The 18,029-nt window shown below is 52.5% G+C and overlaps 1 protein-coding gene across 1 annotated transcript in view; it reads left to right on the top strand.

Moving 5' to 3' along the window:
- Positions 1 to 977: 977 nt before the first annotated feature.
- The window catches only part of LOC125921319 (ephrin type-B receptor 1-like), a 39,261-nt gene continuing 22,209 nt past the window's right edge, over positions 978 to 18,029 (top strand). The window contains exons 1-2 of the mRNA XM_049628804.1: positions 978 to 1,466; positions 14,084 to 14,148. Of these exons, the coding sequence (XP_049484761.1) occupies positions 14,092 to 14,148 (57 nt within the window). The 5' untranslated portion in view covers positions 978 to 1,466; positions 14,084 to 14,091. The remainder of the gene's footprint in view (positions 1,467 to 14,083; positions 14,149 to 18,029) is intronic.

Below are 18,029 nucleotides of genomic sequence, written 5' to 3'. Positions count from 1 at the left end.
AATGCAAGGCCAAGTTGATGAATGAACCTCGCCTTGAGCTTCCAGCATGGAAGAGGAGGTGACTTCCAGGCAAGAGCCTCAGTCCAGAAAGGCCTAGAGTGATCATCCACCTTATCCACTGTCTACCTGGGGGACTGGGCAGAGAGAGAGATCCAAGCTTATAGCACATGCTGATGGCAGAGCCAGGCCTAGACCCCAGGTCTCCTCTGTAATTGAGAGTGCTCTCCTAAGCCTGGGACATCCAGGTTGTGATGCTGAATTTATCCAGTTCCAAAGCCCTGGTAGCTGTGGGAGTGTGACAGCTTCTGCCCTGGGAGGTTTCAGGCATCAGACTTCCCCCTGCCCTCCCTTCCTACTGCAGAGGGCAGATCAGGTGCTCCTAACCAGAGCTGGAGCTGGACCCTGCGGCCACCAGTCTAGCTTGCCTCCAGTTGTGAAAACCCAGCAGGACGCTTTGCAGGCCAACAAGGGAACTTTGCCTGGAGCTTCAAATCCCTCTGGAGACATTTCTGCACAAAGGCATGCACTGCAGGAGTTTTTCAAGGCTTAGGGAGAACATTTGTGGCATTGAAACCATTTGGGATCTCAGGAAATGCTGGATGTCAGGAGCCAGTCAATGCTATTGATTGGAAAACACAAATAGAAGTCTTCCCAGGGCCCTCTCCAGACACCTTGGCGGTGAGAGAGAGGCCTTAGGGGCATTAGTGACAAGCAGGGCTGGACAGGCTCTCCCTGATAAGGAGAAATAGAGTGGCAAGAGGTCCATTCCTGGGGGCAGGAGACATTCGTGGAGTTCAAGGGGTGGTGCTGGAGAGGCCTTGGGCATCACCCCATTGACAACCCCCACCCCCCCACCCCCCCACCCCCCACCCCCGCCAACCACACAGCTCAGACAGGCCAGAACTGTGATCTCACAGCTAAGATTGAGCCATTCCCTGGCAGGCCCCTCCTGGGGTCAGCTCTTGGTGGTCCATTGCTTCCATCACTGCTTGCCTCCCTTTGACCCTCTATGTGTTAACAGTGGTCATGTGATGCAACAGGACAGGGTTAGACCTAGACAGACAGCACCTTGCAAGTAGTTCAGAATCAGTCCTTCCGGACAGGGTAAAATGATGAAAGCAGACAGCGATTGAGCACTGCACTGAGTGGTGGCTCTGTACCAAGGTGAGGGTGGGGCAGACTTGGTGGCTGGAGTCTTAAGGGAGGCCTTCTGAAGGAAGAATGATCGGGCCTCTGTGCCTTGCCACCTCTGTGCCTTGCCACCTACAGCCTTTGAACCCAGTACTGATTCACACAGCTGGGCCCATGGGTCAGCTCTCCAATGGCTGTGCATTGCCACTGCTGGGTGATCTGCAAGGTACCTGTGGAGGAAAGTGATGTCACTTGGTCCTGCTGTCATGGAGCTCGCAGGACACTGGCCAGGAAACTGCAGAGATGACATGGAACACAGACCCTACAAAGCTGAGGTGCTAGTGGGGATGGGCTACATCTTCAGGGGCAGGAGGAACGTAAAGGCTGGGTGGTCAGGCAGGCTTCCTGAAGGGGGCGAGAGGGGCCATGGCTGGAGGAGTTTGGGGGGGTGGACAGTTAGGGTGTGATGAGGATAGATTCAATCGGGGGGACCTGGGTGGTGGGTCTGGGGGCTGCATTAGACCAGGCTGGCTCTCTGGAGAGGGAGGGGGAGGCCTCTGTGTAGGAGTGGGGTGGGCAGTGAGGAGGCATGAGGCCACGTGCAGAGAGAGCGGTGGCATGAGGCACAGAAGCCCCAGCACAGGACACTTGGAAGAGGATATCGGCAAAAAGTGTTAGCACCTGGTGGCAGGTGTGCTTTGGAACAGCCCTAAGGGTGTTCTGGTGGCTCCTGGAGACTCAGCACCCCCAGTCTGGTTCAGGGTGTGTCCAGGAGAACATGAGAGCCTGCCTGGCCAGCCCCACACCCTCCTTTTCTGACTGGTGGCCCCTCCCCTGGCACATCCCCTAAGCCCTCCCCCCTGGGGGCACCTGGTTTTCTCTGACTGCTCTCAGTGTACTTCAGAGTCAGTTCCCAGTGCCAGCAACTTCAGAGACATACTGTGCCACAGATCAATCCAGGATGAGGGCACAGGAGGGCCTGGAAGGGGAAGCAGACGGCAGCGTGTTCCTTCTCATTAACGAGCTTGGGCCACCATCCATCGCTGGCCTTCATTAAGACTGCACAGAGTCATTTTGCATGGGCATGTGGGCTCTCCTCCCTGCTCTTCTCCCGGGTGATTGATGCCTCTGGGGGCCTGTACCCCCAAGAAGGGAGAGGCCCTCTTTCCTGTGCCCACGATAGACAGGAGGCAGCAGGCTTATTCTGCACAGCTCTTTTTTGTGTGTGCCACTGGTGCCAGCTCATGGGTATGTCCGAGTGGCTGGGGCACAGATTTCCTCTCCATCAGAACCCATGGTGATGGAAGAATGGAAAGTGCCAGGCTCCTCAATTTTAGTAGTTCTTTGACATCACTCACAAAAACGCAAAGAGGTGAGGCACTGAGCGGCACTGGGCTCCTGGCCAGGCCTGCACCATCAGTGGGGGGTGTTGATTTAAATGATGTCCTCAGACCACCGCATCCCTGTGTGGTTTCCTTTCTCTACTGGTACCTTGCGTCTCTCTCTCTCTCTCTCTCTCTGTCTTTGCTGCTGCTGGATTGGGCAGAAAGGTGTGCCCTGTGTTGTCAGGGAGGAATCTGGGTTAGGCAGAGGTGAGGGCCTGAGAGCCAGGTTGGCTGTAGGTCTGGTTAAAGGTCCCAGGACACTTGATGGCCCGGCAGTAGGCAGGGCAGTCAGCAGTCATGCCTGGGCCAGAGGCAACCTCAGAAGTCTGCTTTGCCTTTTCCCACTCGCCTGATCTGGCTGGTTTGGCTTGGGCCCATAATGTTTGATGCCAGAGATGCCTGGAGATTTCTGACCAGGGGTGGTGACCCCCAGTTCTCTTCTTGGTTCTCTGGCTGTGGCATATTTTCAGCCACAAGAGGGGCACACGTGGATCTGAAGGGGTGTCTGGCCATCTTAAAGGACAAGGGAATACTGATATCAGAATGGGAAAAGGGAACTGAGACAGAAGGAAAAGAAGGCAGAAGAAGGAATTTGGCAAAAGAAAGACTGTTTGGGATTTTTGTACCTCAAATGGAACGCTTCCGGTCTCTGTGTTTCCTTGTTCCTGTGTAAGTCTCACATGTGCAGGGCTCCTCCTATGTTGGAGAACATACCTGGGGCCCCCATCCATCTGTGAGCCATGTGGAGACAAGAAGCTATGCTCAGGGTGAGGAGGCCAAGGTGAGGGGGGCCTGGGAGCACAGAATGAGTGCAGGCTGTGCAGGGGCATGGGGGTGGTGTAGGGGTGCATGGAGGATCCTGGTGGCCAGACCTTCATGACAGCAGTCTCCCGCAGGCAGGGTCCAGCACTGAGCTTCCTCTCCAGTTAGACAGGAATACTGTTGACGTTGTAAAGAGTGAGCCCAGCCGACCCGAAACCTCAGGAAGACTAGCAGCGTGTTGTCTGGGAGGGTAATGGGATAGACGCTGTTGTCACCCTGCCTTTGTTCTGAAGAACTACCCGGACTTCGCCCCCTTCGGGAAACCTCCAAGGGTTGTGGAGCTGCTTGCTGACCCCCTTCCCAAGGGCTGTGGATGCAAGGAGAGACAGACTCTTGTCCTAAGTTCTTGGTGGCCTTCCCAGAGAGAGCCCTCTCTGGTGGCTCATGAGATAGTAGATGGGAGAGGAGCCCACTGCCTGGCACTGTCACGGGGAGGGGAGCAGGGTGCAGAGGAAGGCAATATGGGGAGCACTGGGATTGGGGTGTGGCCCTTTCATGCAGAGCAGAGCCAGTGATGAGTGCCTTGAGTGCCAGCCTCACATGCTCTGCCTCAGTTCCAGGGCACTGAAGGGAACACTGGACCCAGGAAAGCCCAGTGCTGCTTCCTGGGCCTCAGTGTGTGTCTGGGGGTGGGGTGGGTGGGGAACCACTCGGCTATTTGGGCTTCTTCTTGTTGGCCTTCCCCATTGCTTCAGACCTGACGGGGCCACACAGGGTCCAGGTGGTCCTCAGGAGGAGCCGGCCAGACAGTCATTTAGTGAGCTCTTGCCCGGGCTCCTGCCCCACCCCAGATCCCTCATTCACAGTGTGTGTGGGAAGAATAAGGCTGCACTGAGTGGCCTGTCTGTGTCTGGGCAGGGGGTGGCTGAGGAGAAGCTAGTGTGGCACCTCCATCAGCTGAGGCCACCAGGGCCTGGTGGAGCCAAAACCCATCCTTCAGAAGGGCCTTTGGGTGGGAGACAGGCATCCGGCCCAGTCCCAATGGGTGTAGCTGAGGACCTTGGGCCATGAGAGACTCTGCTCCACACCAGGACCAAACTTGGGACATAACAACAACTGCTGTTTGAGGGTCAACAGCAGCTTGTCAGTGGCCGGGAGAAGTGCTGGGTATGAATACTATCTCATTGGCTCCACACAAATACCTTGTATGAGGTGTGGGTGCTCTTATCTTCATTTAGTGGATGGCTGAGCATGAGCCGAAGGGGCCTGAGCACCTTGCTCAAGGTCAGACAACTGGATAGCGCTGGAGCTGGGACTCACACCCAAGTGTGTCTGATTCCAGTCCCATGTGACCAGGACTCTGCCACTCTGCAGGTGGCTGCCTCCCGTGTGCCTGGCTGCAGGACCTGGCTTGAGAGGTACAGGAGATGCGGTGCTGCCTATCCTGGGTTACTAATGTGAGCCCTGAGGATTGTAGGGGCCTGGCCGGAACACATGGGGGCCCAGAGAGGTGGCGGAGGGGAGATGAATGAAGCGGCTGTTTACCAGGGTTTGCATGGGGGAAGCACAGCACCAAGGATGGCAGAGCACTTAGAGACCAGTAGCGATGGGGCACCTTTCCCACCCGCAGCCTGAAGGCAAGGTGGGGGCCCTGTTAGCAGACCCGGGCTGTAGGAAAGGGCCACCAGCCTCTGCACGCTCTGCAGGGAGGAGCCAGGGATGTGCCTTAGCCCTGCGTTCCCCACACCCTCCTGGCTCCTGTGCTGAGGGGCCCGGCTGATGCCCCTATACAGGTCTCTAAAGGTCTGCCTTCTGGGACAGAACGAGAAGGAGAAGGGTGGCCAGTGGATCTGGAGGAGAGCAAATGAAGACTGTCTCTTACCTGTTAGAAAGGATGTCTGAAGGAGACACCGGCCTTGTCTGTGTCTGTATTTGCCAAGCTTCCCATGCGGGACCTGAGTATTTGTTAGAGGAAAGCTTACAGCTTTATTTCCTGGCAACTTACCCTTCTGTTACAGATTAAACTGTGCCCCTCCCCTCTGCCAAAAGAAAGGTGTGTGGAAGTCCTAATGCCCAGCACTCTCACATTGTGATGTTATTTGGAAATAGGGTTGTTGTGGATATAGTTGGTTAAAATGAAGTCATGTCGAAGTGGGATGGGCCCCTAATCTAACATGACTGGTGTCCTTGTGAGAGAGTCACATGAAGACAGAGACACACGGGGAACAGTATGCGCCGCAAAAACAGACATATGATGCAGCTGCAAGCCAGGGAGCACCAGAGTTTGCCAGGATACCACCAGAAGCTAGGAAGGATTCTCCCCTACAGGTTACAGAGAGGGCATGGCCCTCATGACTCCCTGATTTTGGACGTTGCGCTTCCAGAACTGAGATAATACAAGTCTATTTCAGGCCACCCAGGTTGTGGTACTTTGTTGCAGCCCTAGGAAACGAATATGTCTCCTAAAGCAATTTCCGTGTTTTATTAGCAAAAAGCATTTGCGAGGTACAAGTGTATGCACGGCTAAGTCACCAGAGGACCAAGCCAAACCTGGGGATTCAGGAGGCAGAGTTTCCCTTTGGTGTTTGGCCATGTTTCTTAGAGACCACTCTAAGAATTAGGAGCCAGAAGTGACCCTCTGAGGCCAGAGAAGAGAGGAAATTCTCTCGAGCCATATACCAAGTCTGAGGCCAGGCTGGGCAGAGAAGGCAGCCCATGTGAGGCTTATCTCCAGCCCGATCCAGCTCCACAACTGAACAGCTCATGTCCCGTCCCCATGCTCTGGTCTGTTGCCCTGTGAGCCTCGGCAGTGCCCTTGGAGGGAGGGAAATCAGAAGCGGGGCTCTGGGCCTCATGCTTGTTCTCGGGCTGTGCCCTGTGTGGACCAAGCACAGATGGAGACCTGTCCCAACTCCTTGAGGCACACTGCTGTGCTGTGCCCCACCTTCCTTCTATGTACGGTAATTGACTGCACCTTGGAACAGAAAGAGAAAGGTGTGTGTTGCCGGTTGGGGGTGGGGTGGGGGTACTGCACTGATCTGTGCATTCCTTAAAAAAGCAAATTTCACAGTTTGTAATTTATCATTTAAATGCCTGTTCTGACTCATTCAGTCCGTCAGTCAGCAGATGGGTAGGACCAGCTCATCTGTTTACTCGGTGTTGTCTCTCGTCCCCACTGGCCACTACAACACATCCAACAGTGGCGACTTCTCTAATCATAGCTTCTCTTACCTAGAATTTTACACTTGGCAAAGAGAGTAAAGAAGTGTTAGTCCAATGGGTATCATTAATGATGTGCAGAGCCTCTCTCGGCCTGGGCTGGCTGGCTCATGGATGCAGGCGGGAATGCCTCTACCTGTGAAGATCAGGCTTTGACACTCAGAAGAGATTTGCTTTGCTTGTCAGTTGGTAACCCAGGACTCCAGAGTTGACTGAGCGTTTTGCTTAGTGTGGCCATATTGCTTCCAAACCGTTTACACTGGCACCAGATGGCTGGGATGGGAGCTTCTGTTGAGACGTCGTTGAGGAGGCGGTTGCTGTGGTCCCAGTGTTCGGGGGCGAAGCCCCGGATCAGAGAGGTTGCTGAGAATGGAAAGAGGTGTACAGATCAGTGCTGCAGAAGGTGCTGAAGAGAAAGAGTCCCCGTGGTGTGGCGAATGATCTGATGAGACTCGGGGGGGAACAGGGAATCGAAGCTAAATGCCTCTGAGGCTTCTCTCCTGGGCTCCAGGGAAGGGTGGCAGGAAAGTTTGGGCAGGAACCATGTGCACAAGAGGAGACATGGAGAGATTTACATGGGCTGGACACATGGGATGGGATGTGAAAGGCTTCCTTAGAATGCTTGCTTGCTTTAACTAACCTTTTGTATCTGTGCAGAGCCCGGGCCGGTTGTGCCAGAATGTGGGCCCTTGAGGCTGGTTGGTGTCCTCAACAGTTCATATTCAACCACTTCACCCCAAACCCAGAGCCGGCAAAGCCTCTCTCTCCCCTGGTCCAAGGAAGCAGCTTGAGGCCGAGTCAGAGGCCAGAGGCGTAGGGATGAGATTACAGGGAGGCTGGCCTGAATTGGCAGCAGGAGGTATGGGTGTGGTGTGAAGCTGAGGGTTAGACGCTGTTGGTTCTGGGACCCTGTCTCAAAGACTGAGGATTGGGAGGGGAGCCACGGGGGCATCGTTCAGAAATTCTGTGACAACAGGCTGGCTTGCCCGGTGAGCACAGCACGTGGAGACAGGACACAGCCCTGAGGAAGGTTGGGGAAAAGAGCTACAAAGGACTCTGCGGGGAGGCCAGGCTGAGTCCTTGGCAGGCTGCTGTGATGGACGGAGCAGGGCCAGGGTGGGAGCACCACAGGAGCCTGAGGTGGTGGCTGGGGGGTGTGAGCTCCAGGGGGTGCTCAGACTACTTGCTGAGTCCAGGTCTGGAGGGTAGCACGGGCCTCCCCGGAAAGGCAGAGGGCCTCGCCGTGGTCAGAGGTGCCCAGCACATTCTGGTCCCTCCACACTCAGGATGTGGGAGTGGGGGCGACTGTGTGATACACAGACTATTCCTGCCAGTATGAACTCAGTCTTAGGGCAGGTGTGTGTGTGTGTGTGTGTGTGTGTGTGTGTGTGTGTGTGTGTGTGTAGGTGTAAGTACATGGGGTGGTGATCCCTGTGCTTTCATCAGCTAGGGGATGGGGAAGGAAGGAGGAAGTGTCAGCTGTGTGCCAGGCTCCAGTACCCCTGTCATTTTATTCACTGCTCACAACTCTCCCTGGGATTCCCCTTTCCTGCCATTCAGAAGCTGTAAATGCAGATTTACCTGCATGGTTATTTGATTAATTTCTGTTTTCCTACTTGCCTGCAAGCTCCCTGAGGGGAGGGATGTCTGTCTGTCCCCTGTTCTGTCTCTAACGCCTGAACAAAGCTCATTCTGCCTGCGGGAGTGGCTCAGACAGCCTTTGCTGAATGGATACTGGAGTCACTTCATACCACCCTGTTTCAGACCTCTTCCAACCATCCTGAGCCCTTGTGAAGGCTCAGGGAGGGAGTTGGGGCTGCAGTGAGCTGCCCCTCGACTCAGTGCATTGATATAATAACAGCTTGCTTCTTGCAACTACACCTGGTGTGGCTTCTAGCTTCAGCAGTTCTGTGGGCCCCGGAGGGCAGCCCAGGGCAATGACTGCATGGTTGTGCTGGCCCTCCTCTGCTTGGAAGGTCCACAGACTCGCCTTATCGGATGCACACAAGGCACTGCTCCGAGACGGCCTGGAAGCCCTGATTCCATCTGTATATGTTGTCGTATATTGTTACCACCACGGAAGGACGTTGTAAATATTTTCAGCTGAATGTCTGATTAATGTCTCTCCAAAAAGAATGGCAGAGCTGTAAGGAGAGGGTTTATTTATCTCTCTTTCATCATGATGGGTATCTAATTCATCCCAAATGTCAATACATCTCGAGGTGCCAATCCAGACAGAGACGGGAGCCGCCTGCAGAGCCAGGCAGCAGCTGCCTCTTCCTCCTTGCAGGGGCTCTGACCTGGCCCTTCACCCGGACCTCTGGGCACTGGCCCCCACAGTTGGAGGGGGCACCCTGAGGGTTTCTGTATCGAAGCCACTTCAAGGAGATTGTTCCTTGGGAAACTGGGGTCTCTCTGCCAGGCTTCTCATGTGCCTGGGTTCTCAGGTTCTTGCCAGTCCAGCCAGCTCTTGCCAGAGGCCCCCTTCTGTCTCCCCTCATGGCCTCCCCTCTCCTCTTGCTCAGTCTTCCTCACCCTCTTGTATGTTTGGGGTGGCTCCCACTTGGTTCCCATCCACCTGTTTCTGCCGCTGCCCTTGTTGCCCCTGGGGAGTCACTCCATCATCTCTGTCCCAAGGGCCAGGTGGAGCTCTCCATCCTCCCCTCCCCACCACTGCTCACCACTGTCCAGGAGACTGCAGCATCTCCTTTTGCCTCCACGCAGTGTGAGTCTCTCATTCTCCCTGTTGGGATGGGCCCACTCATTCCCCATGTGCAGAAGAACCCCATTCATTCCCTTGAATTTCTGTCTCCTTCTCATGGCCTCGGCCAGAATAGGATGCCAAGTGTAATTTTTTGCTTCTTGTCCGTCCCTGGACTAGATCACGAGTCTTTCGAGGGCACCCACCTCTCTGATTTGCTGCTGTATCCTCAACCTGTTCCTCCTTGGTCTTTATAATAATGCAAGGAAGAAGGTAGACAAGATATTATTAGATATTTAATATCGTTAAGTCTTACAGATCTCTTATTGGTGTCTTACAGATAGCACCTTTAGGGTTTTTGCCTAGCAAAGGAAACTGCAGCTTGGAGTGATTAAGTGGTAATAATAACAATAGCATATGATTTGCAGTGCTTTATCTCCCCCTACCTCCCCACTCCCCCCACCCCAGTCCTGTGTATTGGAAAACTCTAGCCCCATTCTGCAGATGAAGAAGGAAGGAGGGAGTGATGACTGAGTGAGGGATGTGGGGGAGAGGGAGGGAAAGAAAGAAAGAGAAAGGAGGGAGAGAATGGGACAGAGAGCGAGTCGTGGAGGTGGGATCCCGACTCAGTCCGCCTACAGCATCACCGCCTCTTCCCCTCTCCAGCATTCCTCCCTGCCGTGGGCAGTGAGGACATGCTCCCAGAGGGCAGAGGCCAGGCGGTGGGTGTGAGTTCCAGAGTTGCATCCCCTGTAGGCATCAGATCTGACAGCAACACATGCACCTCCAGCTGGTTGGTCCCCATGCCACTGTTTGAGAGCAGAAGTGATGGTAAATATTTAATTGTGCTTCCACCATAACTTTCTGCCAGAGCTCTCAATATGCTTTATAAATGCAAATGAGTGCTCTTTTCCTCTCCAGGGATATGTAAACCTCCTCAAATCACTTTTATTCAGCCCCCACCAGAATGTAATGCCATAATCAGGAGCGCTCTGTGCCAGAAAAGAAACTGCCCTTAATCATATCGAGTGGATGGTTTATGGTTTTGTGGTCTTCTGTCTCCACGGCGGGCAGGATGCAGGGAAATGGATTCCTCTTGCTGCAACTTCTGTCCAGTAGGGTGGATGGAAAACATTATTTAGAAATAGTTTCAATTATAGCCCTTGAGCAGGCGACTATGAATAAAATGAAGTCTTAGATTATATTAATGGGACTAACAGAACACACTAGTCCTTGGAAGCTTTAGGAATGAGGCTGATTCTTATTTTTGATTCTGGACTCGGTTTCCCTTGCTGCCTGCATCCTCTGCCTGTCCATCACTACTTCACCTCGATCCTGAAGTTAAGGCGGGGTGATGCATGATTCTGGCGGCTGTTGTGGCTTCTTGGGTTTATGAGCAAGGCCCCCACCCTTCCCCCAGGGCCACAGTAGAGCCCCTGGAAGCCCAGATCAGCCTGGTAGGGAGCACCCTGAGGTTTGAAGCTATAGCGTCAGGGTGGGAGGCTGTGTGGCCTTGCAGAAAGTACTGCACCTTTATGTGCCATGGTCTCCAACTCTGTCAAATGGGTTCACTGGCCCCTGTTCAGGGCCACCTGGCGGAGCCATTTAAATCATAGAGATGAATTTCTCCAGAGCCTCATGGAGTGTCTTCTGAGAAGTGTGTTATGTAAATTTGGTGTGTCATGATCATTATTAGTGCTGTGAAGTGGAGATGAGGGGGAGAGGGAGGGTTGGTCCTGGAAGGGACCGGCCTCCCCAGCTGTCAGAAGAATTGGAGGAAAAAACAAACTTAAGAAGTCTCTTCCAGTGCTTGCCTTCCTTCAGATATGCACAGTATGACTCTCAACGCAAACCCAAGCTCAGACGGGCGAGAAAATACAGCTTTATTTACTTTATCCCCTTGATTTGCTGTTTGAGCCCCATTCCCCTGGGGTGGCAGAAATGTAATTTAGGTTACACGTAGGCTGTATGGTGCCAAGTTGTGGAGGAAGCTGCCTCAATGCCTCTGTTAGCTCCTGTCCACACTGGCACCCATCGAGACACCCCACACCCCATGTGACCCTTGCCTATAGTCCATGCAGGTCACCACTGGGTCGTTCTGGGTCCCCTTCATTAGTCCTGATGGGACCTAAGGCTCCCTCTGCTCTGTCCATGCCATGTCAGCCTGGTGGGTCACTCACTGCTGCATCCCACACTGGAAAGAATGCTGCATGTCCAAGGCCCTGTCCCATCCACAGACTCCTACCATCCCTTCTCTGGGATTGAATACCAGGAGACAAGAGCATAGGGAACCCGTTTTCTCAACCAACACTACCCCTCACTTATCACTTCGATTTTCATTCCTCCCACCTGCCCATAGGGGGATTGCTTCCCAAATCTTTGGCTTATGCCAGGAGTCCTTCTGTTTCTTGAGGGGCCCACCATTTTGTAACTGTACATTCTGCATTCATATCTCCCATCTCCTGCCTGAAGCAGTGAACACAGAATGGCTGTTCACCTGGGGCATAGGAGCATTCAGGAAAAAAAGGAAACCGAGGAGGGGGAAGCCAAAACAGCTGATGTTTATTTCCCCCTCCTTGGTTGGTTGAGCACCTAATGCACTGGGCCTATTCCTCTGATACATGTCCTGGGAAATCCAGGTGGATGAGACACTTCCACCAGCCTAACCAGCACCATGGTGTGAATTTAAAAAGGTGCCCCTCTGCAACTACTGGACATCCACATGACAAAAACAATTGTACGTTTGATTCACCTTGCACCTTATGCAAAAATTAACTCCAAGTAGATCACATACCCAGGTAGGAGGAAAAAATCTTTGTGACCTTGGGTCAGGCAAAGATTTCTCAGTATGACACCCAACCATAAAATAAAACATTGATAAGCTGGATTTCATGAAAATTTACAACTTCTGCTTTTTGAAACACACTGTTAAAAGAAAGAACATACAAACTGCAGAGTAGGAGAAAATATTTACAAAGCATATATCTGATAGAGGACTTACATCCAGAATATATAAAGAACTCTCCAAATTCAATAATAAGAAAGTAAAAAATCATAAAATATTGAACACACTTCACTAAATAAGATATGCCAATGGCAACTTGGCACGTGAAAGGATGTTTAGCGTCATTCATCATTAAGGAAATGAAAATTAAAACCACAATGAGCTATTGCTACATACTTATGAAAATGGCCCAAATTAGAAATGACCCACAATGGCAAGTTGGTGAGGATGTGGAGGAACTGGAATGCTCATACACTCTCATGTATAGCCCCAAACTGGAAATAACAGGTGAATGAGTAGGCAGACTCAGTGTGACCATACAGTAGAATATTACTCGGCAATAAAAAGGGATGGACTGCTGATGTACACAACATGATCAGTCTTTTTAAAAAAAGTTTTACTTATTTATTTTTGAGAGAGACAGAGCAGGGGAGGGGCAGAAAGAGAGAGGGAGACAGAAAATCCCATGCAGGCTCTACACTGTCAGTGCAGAGCCTGATGCGGTTCTCAAACTCACGGACCATGAGATCATGACCTGACCCAAAATCAAGAGCCAGATGCTCAACCGACTGAGCACCGGGGACCCAGGTGTCCCCACAACATGATCAGTCTAAAATAGTTATGCTAAGTGAAAGAAGCCAGATTAAAAAATAGTATATGCTATATGATTCCATTTACATAAAATTGTAGAGAATGCCAGTTAATCTATAAAAAGGAAAATCAGTCATTGCCTAGGGACAGTGATAGGGTGGGGCAGGGACAAGGGAAGGAAGGTTTACAAAGGGACAAGGGCACTTCTGGAATTATAGATATGTTTATTATCTTGATTGTGGTGATGGTTCCCCGTGTAAATATATGTCAAAACTTATCAAATTGTATGCCTTAGCTACATGCAGTTTATTGTATGTCATTTCTACCTCAATAAAACTGCTGAAAAAACACCCAAAGAGGATTTTGGCTTTGCTGATCAGGAGCTTATGATCAGGCTTTTGGGAAGTAGTTTCCATTGAGAAGTATGGGCTGACAGCAGTCAATAATGGACTGACGAGCAAAAAAGAAAAAGGCACCTTGTTTTCAGGACACTTTACTGCTATCTGCCAGAAAACAGTTCTCATAAATAGTAAGTCTGTGGTTACTCTGTGCCTGATGATCTTGGTGTGTGCACTGGAGCTGCTGCAGTGGCTCCCAGGAGCTCACAGCTGGAGCCACAGTGTCTCTTTCTCTTACTGGCCACAAGGATAGGTGAATAGGAAGCAGGCTGCAGGGACATGACAGGTGCATTTGTGTGAGCCCCTTGTAGAGTCTTGGAGAAGGGGGTGACATGTATCTAGGTCCAGGGTCAAAGGGGCCTGCAGGGAGGCTGAGTCTTGGGAGGGTGGTTGGGGGCCAGGGGAATTTATGGGAAATTATCCAAGGGTGTCAACTTGGATGCCTGAAAGGGAGGCGGAGGAGAGTGGTGGGGAGAAATGGGTGCAGACAGACGAGGTTGGAGACGCAACCCAGTGGGGAGGAAGATGGCAGAAAGACATGGCTCAGGAAGGCCAAGAAGGAAGTAAATTGGCCACTGAGTTGGCATGGCCCTTGAAGAGCCTGTGGACAAGTACAGTGGGAAGAAGCCGTGTCTGGGGATAAAGTGGTGGGTGGACAAATGACTTCATCCCACACAGGGGGCTTTCAGTCTTTCAGGGAGAGACCAATGAATGTAGCATCAGGATACGTAAGCTGTGGCATCTGACAGACTTCCCTTCTCTGAGCCTTAGGCTTCACAGAGGGCCCAAGGCTCCTAATATAGACATTTACAGTTATAAGTAACCTTATGAACATAAGGGCCACTGCCTAGAAATCCTTCTGACTCATCAGATTTTCTCTTTTGACCCACAGAAACCTTAATGGACACCAGAACGGCTACCGCAGAGCTGGGCTGGACAGCCAATCCTGCGTCAGGGGTGAGTGTCAACCATCCATCCTTCAATCCTGCTGTGCAGTCTAGGGCCTATGGGATGGCTGGGGGAACAGAGCCTGCCTACAGCAGGACCTTTGTGGGGGGAATGTAGATGTGAGTGGCTGTGTCCTCTGCCCATCCACAAAGAGGCAGCACTGAAGATCTTTGGCCTGAGCTGCTCCCTGGTAAGATGATGTAGACCATCTTTGACACAGTCCTTCAGGAAGCTGGCTCCCAGGTGACTAGGGCTGTGCCTGTGTGGGAACAGGGGCAATGGCTGCCAAGAGCTGAGCACTCAGGCCAATGGCGCTGGGGTAGATCAGAGATCTGTGATGCCCACAGGGCTGCCAAGAGGCAAGGGCACGAGGAACTGGAAGTCAGAAGGGCTGAAGCTCTCTTTCACCTGGAGCTTGCCTTTGAGAGATGTTGTTGATTCATTTGTTCAGTGTTCATGTCCCTGGCCAGACCCTGTAGCCACAAGAATGGAAGAGCTCTAAGGACCTCGTGGTCTCCATGGGTGTGGGGACTGCCAAGTTCATAAACAGGCAGAAGTACATCTCTTCTTTGTGGCAGTGGAGTAATCAACAGGCAGGTGTGGCCCAGAACTTGGGATGAGGAACTTGGCAGGGACACAGGAGCCTTTGCAGAGAAGATGCATGCTAGTTGGGGTTTGCAGAGTGAGTAGGAGTTTGACAGGTTAGAGAGTCTGCAGAGATATTCCAAGTAAGGGAAATAATTGACCAGAGGCATGGGGCCATGAAAAGACATGAGACAGGAGAGTCTGTGTTTTTGGAACATGGCAGGGTGTGGACAGGGCTAAGATGGGGCTGGGGTGTGGGTTGGAACTGGGTCTGATGGCAGAGGACTATGCCTGCCATGCTGAGGAAGCATAATGGATTTTATCCTGTAGGTAGTGGACAGATCCTGGGCAGGAGAATAACATGTATTAGGCTCTTCCAGCTGTCTTCGGTGGGTGGGAAGAGTGGGATGAAAATGGGATACTTAGAGGGCAGTTGGAGCAAAGCAAAGGAAGAAGCATTGGCAGCCCTGGCAATGGATGGACTGCAGGAGGATGGAGCAGGAGATGGAGGAGGGGAGATGACGTTCAGGAGCCTGGCACGAGTGACTGATCACCAAAGGAGAGGGGCCGGGGAAGGAGTGGGCTCTTCATCCCAGCAGGGAGCCAAGTCAGCTGGGGTGGGGCTGCCCACGCCTCCTGTCTCCTTCCCTGCCTTTGGTGGCCTCTACCCCAGGGCCCCTCTACACCCTGTGGTGCGTATCATGACCAGGCCTTTCACCCACTTTTACTGTAGGGTCAGTACGAAATGGCCACTCAGGTCCCAGCAGCCTGTGCATCCTCCCCGGCTCTCACTGTCCCCACTCTATCCCAGCATTTGGAGAAACACACCCCCCAGGAGCAAGCATCCTGCCTTGGAGCAGGAAGGCAGGGATTACCACGGGTTGGCGTTTTCCAAAGCAGGGCCCAGAGCAGGGGCCAGTCCTGCCCACGCAGACCAAGTCCCAGTCCTGCTGGGAGCACTGTGGGCAACTAGGGAAACTCCCCTACTTCTACAAGGGACTTTATACAAAGCCTGTGAGGCAGCACCTCTTCATGTTGCTGGATATTAAGAACCTGCCACTCTTTTACAAATTACGTTATTGTTTGAAGGCCTGTGCTTTCACAAAGTATCAACATGATTTATGGCGAATTTTCCCTGTGATTTTTGTACACCTGTGTTCTTTAAACTTCTGCTCTCCTTTCCCAAGGAAGATTGTCCTTTAGGAAAATACTCAAAGTCAAGTGATGCCCTTTAGAGACAGCAGCTGCCGGGCTGCTCTGTGCTTGCCTTCCCACTGGTTAGCAGCCAAGGTTCAGCTGCCTTCCTCCACACCCTTACAGCCAGATAGCTCTGCTTTAGGTGCCCTGAGCAGCCTCAGAGCCTGCCTGGTTTATAGTGAGTGGCTGGAGGGTCAGGCTGACCCTAGCCTGGGTCGAGAGGGAAGAGCAAGGACCACGCTTCCATCCCAAACCTCTCCTCCTCCCCCTCTGTTATCATCCTGGATAGTTGCCCCTGATTCTGTGAATACCCCAGTGGCTCCCAAGTGTGTGTCCCTAGCCCATCCTCCACTGGATGCTCATGGGCATGCCAGTCTAAGCCTGGCCCAAGCAGAATTCAACCCCCTCCACCTCCCTCACCAAACATGAGGTCTCCATTTTAGCACATTGTAAAGACCAAACACTGGAGTGATTCTTCTTTGTCATTTCCAGGCCCATCCACACGAGCACCTTTGCTGTCCCCCTGACTGTACTGGGTCCCCATCACAGGTCCACTCAGGGCCAGGGAGCTTTCCTCAATAACACTTTTCATAGTTGCAGATTTTGCATCTTTATGTGTCAGTGTTGGATTAGTTTTTATCCCCCCTAATTCTAGCTCCTCTTTGGCCATACTGTCACCTCAAAGGTAGCTGGGATTCTCCCTATTTGCTCACCGTTGGAAACTGGCACTGCCTGACTCAGCTACTTGCTGAAAGTTTCTGACCTGGGCAAGTGGGTGGATGATATGGTGCCATTCTTGGGATGGGGGACACAGGAGGAGCAGCGAGCTTGGGTGGGAAGAGGCAGAGTTCAGCATTGGACCTGTTGAGTTTGCAAGGCACCCATGGGGACGGGCTCTGCCAGAATTTGACTCATAGGCAGTGGAATCAGAAGGCAGGCAGCCTCACTGGGAAGGGAGCCTGGGGCGTGGCTGCAGTCTCCCAGAGAGCATCTGGAGGGAGATGAGGTGACAGCTTCAGATGGGTAATCTGAATTGAAATGTCAAATATAGAAAGAGGAGCCTAGAAAGGAGACTGAGAAGGTATGGCTCAGGAGGCAGGAGAAAACTAAGTGGTTCTCTCACAGGAACCAAGAATGTGTCAAGGAGTAAGAGGAGACAGAAGTGGCAAATGGTGCGGGGGGCTGGATGGGCTTAGTTACAAGGACCCTGTTGGTGACCCGTGTGGAAGGTTTCACAGGGGACAGGCATAGAAGCCAGAAAGCAAGGGTTGAAGGTCAGTGGGAAGTGAGACAATGGAGACAACACTTTGTGAAGAGGCAGGAAGACCAAACATGGGGACAGAGGGAATGGGGCTGTGGGCACATTGGCTCTTCACGGGAAGAGACTCCTGTAGAAATGGAAGTACAGAGATAAGGTGGCTACAGAGAGATGTGGGCACTCAGATTTTGTGACAGAAGCCGTGAAAAGGAAAATTATTTCAATGTTCTATCTTCTCACTGAGGTTGGAGTCCAGGTTCAGGCCCCGAGGATGGGGCGGTCTTGGGCAGCAAGTTTTAGGGGGGCAGAGCAGGTCTGAAGGCACTGCTGGTGTTGGAGATGTGGAGAGAGACTGGGTGTGTATAGAAGGAATGTGGCCTAGCTGTGGCCACAAGCCATGTGTCTGTGGTGCCCTGATCTGCAGGCCCCCTTCAGTGATCTGACCACATAGGAGGACGTGTCCTGGTAGATCGTCCTGAGGTGTGGGTGTGCAAGAACAGTAGGCCTGGAAGGGTAAGGGGCTGAGGACATTGGTGAAAGGAGGTTGGCATCTTGTATCAAGGCATCTACTCAGCAGGAAGAAATGTGACACCAGGAGGGATTGACCACTGTGACAAAGTGCAGGGGCCCAGATGGAGGTCTCAGTAAGACTGGAGGAGGACCACAGGCTACAGCCTTGAGGCAGGGCTTGGATTTAGGATATGCAGAGTACTTCTGGGTGGTAAAGAGGTCCAGGGAACGGGATTGAGGTCAAGTATTTGAGAAGCCAGGGGGCTGGGTGGGTGACCACATCTTCCTGGGACCCACTGAGGATGAGACACTCCCCACCCCCACCCCCAAAAGGGGGAAG

Source organism: Panthera uncia, chromosome C2 (genome assembly GCF_023721935.1).
Source record: "Panthera uncia isolate 11264 chromosome C2, Puncia_PCG_1.0, whole genome shotgun sequence".
In the NCBI taxonomy this organism is placed as follows: Eukaryota; Metazoa; Chordata; class Mammalia; order Carnivora; family Felidae; genus Panthera; species Panthera uncia.
The sequence above is the reverse complement of the archived record's forward strand: the minus strand, read 5'-3'. Positions and strand labels throughout refer to the sequence as shown.